General features: G+C 47.6%; 1 protein-coding gene across 1 annotated transcript in view; it reads left to right on the top strand.

Annotated features, from left to right (window-relative positions):
* SERINC5 (serine incorporator 5) overlaps positions 1–9,900 on the top strand; it is an 85,954-nt gene that overhangs the window by 37,073 nt on the left and 38,981 nt on the right. Inside the window, exon 2 of the mRNA XM_024755670.1 lies at positions 401–568. Within this exon, the coding sequence (XP_024611438.1) occupies positions 401–568 (168 nt within the window). The remainder of the gene's footprint in view (positions 1–400; positions 569–9,900) is intronic.

Here is a 9,900-nt window from a genome sequence, read left to right as displayed (position 1 = left end):
CCTCCCAATGCAGTTCATTCTTTGGCTCATGGATTTTGACAGGTCCCTTTCTTGGGCCCAACTTCTTGGTATTCCCGTCCTTCCCACTTCACTTAGTCCTTTTTCTAGTTCTTGGCTTCTTCTCCTGCTCTTCCCTGATTGATTTTTGTCTAAATGATCACAGTGCTTCAGGTGAAGTGTGCCTTTTCTGTTTAAGTATTGGGCATCTCCCAAGCCATCATGTGTATTAAAGACAATGTCAGACCAATTCTGGCGAAAAACTTTGTTCACGCACGTAACTGTTCACACATGTCCTATGGGCAGGACGCCTTGGAAGAACGGTAGCTCATCTGCAGAGGTCTGGGGTAAGCAGGTTTGTGAAGGAGAGGCTCCAAGAGGATGTTCTGTGTTCCTTTCCTAGTTGGCCTGCTGCTGTGGGAATGCTGGCTGCTCCTACTGCTGCGGCTGCTGCCCCAAGATCCGCCAGTCCCGGAGCACCCGCTTCATGTACGCGCTCTACTTCATCCTGGTCGTCATCATCTGCTGCATCATGATGTCCAACACCGTGGCCAACGGGATGAGGGAGCATGTAAGTCAGCCCTTCACCTCTTCCTGCTGCTGATGAACGGTCGATGAGGGTGTGTGGGAAACATTCAGTTTAGAGGATGGTTTAGGGTTATACCTGCTCTCCCTAAACTTCCCTGAAGCCTCTTCAGTGCTTTCCTTCCAAGTGGGCGAACCCTTCACCATCTCTATCTTTGGTAGAAGGACAGATGCCATCTGATGCTTTTGGTGCAGAAGGTTGTGTGTGTTGTCTTGGCTTCATTTTGGGGTTTTTTTTGTTTGTCTTTTTTCCTTTTTGGCCATGCCGTATGGCATGCGGGATCTTGGTTCCCTAACCAGGGATCAAACCCACGCCCCCTGCAGTGGAAGCACGGAGTCTTAGCCACTGGACCGCCAGGGAAGTCCCATCTTAGCCTTGTTGATGGCCTTTCCTGATTAGATGTGTAGGCTTTTCTTATAGACCTTTGTACTCTTCCCTTGTCCTAAGGCTGTCTGCCAGTGTCTCTAGTAGCAGCTGTTATATATAAACAGTTAATGTGGCCAGTATGGTAAAGCCTACATAATCCCACAGGTAATGAGGAGTGGGCTATTGGGTAAGTTTTACTTTTCTGGACATGTCACTTGTGGGGTGGGTGTCTCCGGGGGTGAGGGATGGATTTGCTTCCAGCCATTTCCTGGGCAGTGTCTACAAAGGTATCCCTGGTACATGATGCTGATAGAGACACATATAGGGCCTTTGTCTGGAATTTCCTCATAGTAGGCCTGATTATGGGGGGAGGTGTTGGGGGTTCTGAGGGAGCCCAATAAATAACACCATCCTTTCCCTCTGAGGTTTTGAACAAATTGACAAAAAAGACTACAATTTCAGCGGGTAGATGCCAAACATCACCTTTATCCCCCCAGAAGTTGATGGTAAGACATTGTGACTTGTATCTGCAAGGAAGTGGTCTTCCTACTAATGAACCCAAAAATGAGTCAGACTTAACCCATCTGGGGACCCCACCTGAGCCAGGGAGCACTTCCTCTGCAGGGGCACAGTTCGCTGGGAAGAGCTGCAGGTGTGTTCACTGGGGGCAGCTCTCCTCGGAGGGAAAGCCGGAGAAGAAAGGCTCGCCAGCCAGACCCCACTTGTCCCACAGCCTTAGTGCTGAGCACTGCATCTTCCTGGGGCCAGCAGAGTGAGGGGTCGGGGGGGCAAGGTCAGGGCAGTGCCCTACCGGAAGCCTGGAGATGGCATCGCCAGGAGCAACTCCTGAGGAAGTGTTTGTTCTCCCCAACCTTATTCTGAAACTGCAGACTACTTTAAATGCACTGAAGGGCTTCAGAACAACCATGTTTTTAGAAGCACTTGTTATATTCTTATCCGTTAAAGTAGTCCCTTTGAAGCTTTCTGTTGGGTAATCCTTTTATAACTGTGGTGGTATGATCTGGAATATACTGGAACTAATGTGAAAACTTGTGAAGTTTAGATTCTCCTCTGATTGCTTTAAACAGTGGATCTCTGTTCAGTAAGGCCCTGCATGGGAGCCATGGGCCATTCAAACTTGAGAGGAAAGGAGCTTCTAACCCAGAGACAAGTATGAAGTCTTCTGAGGCTTAAAACCAGGTAGAAGTTGTGTCTTATGAGAGCATGTGTGAAGTGCTGTGGAAGTTTGGAGGCAGGGAGACCAAGGGCTAAGGCTGCCTTGTTCGTCTACACCAGGTCCTACTCCATCTCGGTGGTGTTTTCCACTCTTCTCTTCTTCTTAACTTGGTTTAATCTTAAATGTTTGTGACAAGAAGTTTGAGAGGAGGAATACTTGAAAGGGTAGATTTTAACTCTTATTCTGAAGGTCTGTTTAATCTCCCACTTCTTACCTTAGCTTTTCAGGTAACTTAATATTCTCTTTTTAAATGAACAAGCATTGGCTTAAGGACCCAGCATGGGGCTTCCCTGGTGGCGAAGTGGTTAAGAATCCGCCTGCCATTGCAGGGGATACGGGTTCGAGCCCTGGTCTGGGACGATCCCACATGCTGCGGAGCAACTAAGCCCGTGTTCCACAACTACTGAGCCTGTGCTCTAGAGCCCGCGAGCCACAACTGCTGAGCCCACGTACCACAACTACTGAAGATGGCGCGCCTAGAGCCCATGCTCCACAACAAGAGAAGCCACGACAATGAGAAGCCCGCACACGGCAACGAAGAGTAGCCCCTGCTCGCCACTAGAGAAAGCCCACGTGCAGCAACGAAGACCCAACACAGCCATAAATAAAGAAGGAAGGAAGGAAGGATGGAGGGAGGGAAAGAGAGAGAGAGGGAGAGAGGGAGGGAGGGAGGAAGGAAGGAAGGAAGGAAGGAAGGAAGGAAAAATTAAAAAAAAAAAAAAAAAGGCCCCAGTGTGTCACTGTGATAGGAACTGCCAGTGTGTCCATGGTGCTCTTAAGAAGCTTTCAGTTTCCGTAGAATTAGGCTTTGGATCCCAGAAACATTATCTGAAACTACAAATGTATAGTACCTCTTAGAGATGAACCCATCAGAAACATTGTTACTGGAGGTAAAGATAATTTGGGAACCACAGGACCTATTTTAGGATATGACCTTCATAATAAAAATTTTAACATTTGATTACCATTCCAAGTAACCTGCCTTATGGAACAGTCCCTAACAACTCCAGTCAGTATCTGACTGTTCATAGAACATTTAAGAAACAGAAGATTTTAAAAAAAGAAAAGAAAGAAGAGAAACAGAAGGTGTTGACTGGTGTTGCTAGGGAGGGCTTCGTGGAAGAAGTGACTTGTGTGATAATAATGAATATTTCGATTGCTAATATCTGTTGGGTGATACCATGTACCAGGTTTTATTCTAGGCATTTTACATTATCATCTCAGTTCATGACCACTGTACTCACCTGAGCAGTATTACCCTGCTCTACAGATGAGGAAACTGAGGTACTGAGTCATTTAAGTACCTTGCCCAAGGTCTCCAGCTCTAAGTGGTCAAGTTGGGATTTGAATCCAGACTGACTGAGTTCTTAGCGACTAGGCTCTGTAGGTAGAATAAGGACAATACATGTGTAGAAGGACAGGGAGGAAACATGGGAAGTTAGAATGACTTGCAGGAATCTCAGTGCTAAGGTGAGGCATTTGGCCATAGTCTCATGGCAAGTGGGAAGCCATTATAGATTCTTGAGTAGGAGGCTGTTGTCATAGAAACAGGCCGAGATACTCAGGGAGGTGAGCCCAGCAGTGGTGTGTGTGCAGTGTGACTTGGGGTCAGAGCAGAGGGAAGGAGGGCGAGAGGGAAGGAGCAGCCCCGAGGCCTCACAGAGGCTCTTGTAAATGTTTCTATGCCTGTCCCCTGAAGGTACTGATTTGGAAATGGTTTGGCTGGGCTTCCTGAATAGGGAATGAGGCCCCTGTGGGCGAAACCAACACTTTCCCATCTCTAAGGCCTCACAGGGGGCCAGCCAGCTGGTCACCAAGTCAGCTTGTTTCTGGGCCTATAGAATAGAGGCTGGCCTCACCCTCAGGCAGTGCTTGAGGGCGGGCGCTGAAAGGTCCCTTGGGGGATGCACACTGGGCTTCTGCTGCAGTCCTCCCTCCTTGTTGGCCTGGGGAAATGGTTGAGGGTGTGACAGGAAGAGGGGAAGCACATATCCTTGTAACAGCCCAGATGGGAGAGCGCAGTTGCCTCCTACCCGGCATCCTTGCCTTCCTGCGCAGTGGCCAGGGCTCCGTCCGGAGCCACGTGGCCTTTGGTGTGTGGATTTTGAACACAAGGCAGCACCTTTTCAGTTGTTTTCAGTTTTTGCCTTGGCTTCCCAATGCGGCCTGTGTTGTAGTTTGAGCAAGAGGGAACTGTAGAGAGCTGCTGGGCCAGACTTCGTCCCGCCTCATCTCTCTCAGGAAACTCCTCTTTCCCGTGAGAACTTCGGCTCTGCTGTGCTGGTTGAATGGGACGCGATTTCTGTCTTCTCCTGGAGCATTTTTCCCATCTCAAAACATACCAGCCATTTTATTGCAGGTCATTCTTGTCAGTGACCATGTAATTCACGCAGGAACGGTCTTGAGATATTTGATGCTTGTGGGGATTAAAAATCCATTTTAGAATGTAGAACAGCAACCACAAAATGGGCGAGAGATTTAAGCCTCCTGACCGGCACCACTAAATCAAGGTGTAACTTCTGTGTGGAGACCAATGATGACACTTTGAGTTTGGGCGTCCTAGGAAGCTGCGCGGGCATTTGGGGAGGGAGGAGAAAGGAAGGCTCTTCTTGTTTCCTGTGGGACAGGAGCCCCTAAGACTAAGCCTGCATTGGAAAAGGGAGGACAGGGCATCTATGTGGCCCTCAGGGCTTCTTTCCTGTGAGCTGTGTGCCAGGCCGAGGGAAGAAGAGCCCTAAAGGTTCCTGAGTGGAAGAATCCATTTTCTCCATCCCGCATTCCACTTGGTGCCCAGGCTGCTCTGAGGCATTGACATGGGTGGTAGGTAGTACCTGAACCTTTGCGTTTTTTTGTTTTTTTCTTCCAGAACCAAAACATACCTCCCACATCGTGGAAGACGCGTTTGTGTTGTTGTTTTAGTGTGTTTCTTTGCTTGCAATTTAAATCTTGAAGAATCATTCCTTGTATTGAGAGGAGAATCTCCTATGATGTTTGTTTTTGGTAGCAATCTTTTTTTGTTCCTTCAGTTGTTTGTTTGTTTGTTTTTTGCCGTATGCGTACGCGGGCCTCTCACTGTTGTGGCCTCTCCCGTTGCGGAGCACAGGCTCCGGACACCCAGGCGCAGCGGCCATGGCTCACGGGCCCAGCCGCTCCGCGGCATGTGGGATCCTCCCGGACCGGGGCACAAACCCGAGTCCCCTGCATCGGCCGGCGGACTCTCAACCACTGCGCCACCAGGGAAGCCCCCTTCAGTCGTTTTAAAAGGTGTTAACGTTTTGTTTGTACTCTTACTGAATCTGTTTTGGAGACATGGTTTGCTTTATACATTATTTTCTGCTGGTGGGTTTGGGTCAGTTTTCCTCTGAGTGAGTAAGAATGTGGAAATTGAACCATTCCCATGATTGGATGAGAAGAGCTTTTCCGTTCTTTTCAGCACAGGGTGATAATGTTGCAGGGTAGAGTAGGCTTCAAAGGAGGGTTGGACGAGAGCTGACAGGGCCCAGAGGTGAGGGGGGCTGAGGGCTGCAGTCTCCTCAGTGTCTTAAAAGCAGCTTCTGAATTCCATTCTCTCCCTGGACTTAATGAAAACCAGCTCTTGTTGGTAGAACCCCTGATGCCCCAGCCTCCCCCACTAGCCAGTGATACACCCAGAGACTTCAGGTGCGCCTGGAAATCTCCTAGCTCAGCCATTGTTAAGTTGGCTTACAGGCTCTTGTTTGGCCAGCAGAGTTTTCTTTTTTTAATGTGCACTTGGCCGCCTGCTTCTTGCATTTGGCGAGAAGCGGCTAGCATGTTGTAGCTCGCCACAGGCCCCATCACTGGATGTTAACTTACATCAGGTCCCATACATTTACCCTTATTTCTTGCCCCCCAAGAATAGCATTTGGATTTGAAACTCCTGAAATAGCTTAAATTCTTTGAGTTCATGAGTTTCTGAAAAGGCTGTAAATGTCAGAACGGACACCAGGCTTCTTACCTACCCCAGACAGTGAGCGGTAGGGAGGTTGCTGAATGTGCTCGAGTGGTCTTTGCAGATCTTCACGCACAACCCCAGGCCAGGGCCCGAGAAGCCTGTCTCTGCCGTGACTCGTCTACCCTTGGCACGCTGGAATCTGGCATTTTTATCCAAGTGACTATTTAGAAATTGTTCTGGTCACTTTGGTCCACTGAACTCAATGGACCACTCAGTTTCAGGACTAAGTGGAGGTGGGACCCTGATTGGATCTAAATCTGCCCCTCCTTCAGTTACATTCCCAAGTTACAGTCATCACCTCCCCCCACCCCTTTAAAAAAATCTTAAGTAGGTATTCTACTCGCGATTTCTACAGTTATCATGAAGTCCATAATTTGCCAGGGAAGGGGAACAGGGATGAATGTTGAGGCTGCCAACTGTGGATTTAGGCCCCTGGAACAGAGGTAGCAGGATGGGCTTAAAGGACTTTTCTCTATTTATTCAGAAAAATCCAGTTCTCTCTCAACACATTCCCTAGAGGTGATATATAAATTAGCTTTGGTCTGTATTTCTCAGTCATTTTCACTGTTCATTAGAAGGAGAAGGAGATGTGGTAATGGGAAATTCATGTATATTAGCTGTATTAACATAGATTACGTGGAAGTAGGTGGATGAAAATGGAATAAAGGAGGACTGTTTATAGCCAGGCTTGTTCCGAGGCCATATCCACATCTGGTCATCCATCGCCCCACCCCACCCCACCCCCGCGCCGAGTGTAGTGGTCACCTCCTGGCCTGAGCCCTTCTCCTCTGCCTGCTTTCCCTGAGCCGTGCTTTCATTTCCGGCTTTGGTTATTCCTAATGTTTTTCTGCTGGCTGAGGCACACTTTTCTCAGGACAGTGCTGGGGACAGATCCATTCTCACCCTTTTTCTAGGTCCAGTGCTGACGACATACTTGCCCCAGGCAGGTCATAAAAGGGTTGGGTTTCTACTCTGCATTCAGGCAGTCCTGATTCGACCCCACCAGGCTCCTTGATGTCCTGTTCCAATTGTCTTATTTAGACTTGGGTTGTCCCCATGTCCCTAGCTTCACACGTTCACTTCCCCTCAGACTTCTTTCTCCAGAGAACTAACCCCATGGGTGACCCCATGAGGTTGCTGTTTGTACTTGTACGTCTCCCAGATGATACTCCATTTTCAAATTCTGGAGTCCCCACAGTGTAGCAACTGTAGATGAACACAGAAGCTACTTTCCTTAGAGACGACTTAGATTTCAAAATGCTTTCCTGAGTACACCCTGTGGTCAGTTCACAGTGACATTTAACCATACTTGGGTGGTTCCTAGAGTTGACAGAGCTTTGATCCAGCATGTTACAGATGCTGAAATTTGGTAACGAGCTACTCTACTTTTTTTTAACCTACAGTATTAGGAATATGAAAGCATTAGAATAAGTATTGGTTTTGGGAAAGCCCTCCCATTCCCGTTCCCGTGCCAGTCACAGGGGGTTAAAAAAAAAAAAAAAATACATGAAACAAAGTTACTAGTTAAAGGATCTAGTTAAACAGGTAAGAAATGGAAAAAAGGATGCAGCTCCCATTCATAAGCGTTCTGCCCAGTGAAGAGACAGCAGATACTATGCGATGTTAAGGGTCATGCAGAGAAAATATTGCTCTCTTTTTAGAGTATAATTTGGATAAAACATTATTTTAAAGTGGAAGAATCTTGTTATAACCCTAACCACCCCTCTCGTTTGACAGATGAGAGGATGTGGCTCAGGGCAGTGAGGTGGCTTGTCCAAGGCCGTGACACCAGGTAGAGCTGGGACAAGGACCCAGGACTGCTGGTCCCCGGCCAGGGGTGCCTCTCTGGCCTGTACGGCTGGGGTCCGCTGTTGCTCAGATGTTCACAGAGGTAGCAGAAGAAGCCTTAGCAAACTTATCCTTCCTTCTTTCTGATCTTTCTTCTGGACTTGGTGGTGAGGGAGAAGTATTTCCTCTGGAAATAGTACCACCTCGGGCCCTCAGTGGCTTTCTTAGCTTATCTTCCTCACGTGCCTCCTTCCCTTTGTAAAGCCAGAAGCTGGGCTCTAGGGATGATGGTTAGTCTGAAATAGAAAATAGGGGCAACCACAAATCCAGTATTTATTTATTCGTGGGCGTTGCATGGGAAATAGAACCTGCCTTCAAGTTGTGTTTGGTGTGACCGTCTTTTCAAAGTAAACAAACAGCAGCAACGAAAAATATTCCAGTTTGATCCCAAACACCATGTAGTTTGTCGCAGCGTAGAATGACAGGTGTTCACGCTGAAGCTGGGAAGTCTGGCTCCTGTCTTGATCTTGGTCTTTACTGGTTGAATGTTAGGAAAACTGTGTACCTGAGACGTAGCGTCAGGTGTTGCTGTCGTGCATTGAAGTTCTAGGAAGTAGAACTCTCCATTCTCAGCTGGCATTATATGCTTTTGTGTTAGAACAAGTGTTGAATTAGCGCCAAAAAAGATATTGCTGACCCAGTTATTTGAGTCTGGAGTATTTTTTTTTTTTAGTCCAGCTGAGATAGAATGCTTTTCAAAAGTCCTCGTTCTGAACAGCAGCTGAGTTCTTTGTACTGTTGTACCTTATATGTGTCCAGTGTATCAGTGAGTGTGTTTCTGAGGTTAAAGGTGGGCCTGGGCCATTGAACTTCAAGTTCTTTGTAGAACACAGAGGGAAGATTCTCACTGTGGCCTGATCAGAGTTTCCCTGGGGTGTGCTGGCAGTGAGGTTCCACCTCTTAAATCTTGTGGGTCCCCTCCTCTCTAAGTTGGGGTGACTCTGGGGACACATGTTTCCAAACAGTTTTATCTTAGGTCTCAAGTTCATCCAGGCATAACACCACCTGGAGAAAACAGTCCCTGCAGCCCTCCCATCCCTCGCTTCTCTCATGGCTCAGGCCCCAACCTCCTGCGCTCAGTGAATGCGGGGAGAGTGATTGTGGGAAATAGTCTGGTTCTACAGGCAGTGATTTGAACTAATGTAAACCCTGCTGAGAGCCTTTTTGAGTCTGAACCAAAGACAAAGAGGTTTGATCCTAGTCCAGTAATAATGAGCTTACCAGGAGCCAGAAAACAAGAAACAATAGTTATTGTCCTTGGTCTGGAGGATCTGTTACCCAGAAGCTTTGGGGGAGCATCGGATGTTAACAGGATCTCTGTTTCAGGATCCATCCAGCTGTAGGAGGGGTACGATGATAAGATGTGAGAACTGAAGTTTTCTTGATCCTTTTTTCTGTGACCATCAAAGGCACCTGTTAAGCAACTGTCCATAGGCGGGACCACGCAGCTCTCTGCAGATAAATGGGACAGACAAGAGCTTCTGGTTGGAAACAGCTCTGTTATAAAATTGGAGCCAGAGGGAACAAATAGCACAATACACAAACAACAGTAGCCTCAGATCGCTGGGAGCAGGAGATATAAATATTGTGAATAGTTGAGTCTTGATACTTGATAACAGAGTTTAAAAGGGTGATCGTGTTACTTGGTTAAACTGTAATCCGAGTTCATGTTTTAAAATATCTTTTAAGTCACGTAATTGATTCCTTCCTCCCTCCCTCCCTCCCTCCTTTCTTTCCTGCCTATGTAACTACCAAGCACTGTGGCAGGTGCAGGGGATGTGGGTGTGAGTAACATACAGTTGTCCTTAGAGAACTGGGCCTCAGGTGGAAACTGTATAAAGAAGGTGCCCCCAGCGTTAGGCTGCATAGTTAAAAATAATCTGGGGCTTCCCT

Source organism: Neophocaena asiaeorientalis, unplaced genomic scaffold, assembly GCF_003031525.2.
Source record: "Neophocaena asiaeorientalis asiaeorientalis breed wild unplaced genomic scaffold, Neophocaena_asiaeorientalis_V1.1 scaffold37, whole genome shotgun sequence".
NCBI lineage: Eukaryota > Metazoa > Chordata > Mammalia > Artiodactyla > Phocoenidae > Neophocaena > Neophocaena asiaeorientalis.
This window is presented reverse-complemented; position numbering and strand designations above follow the sequence as displayed.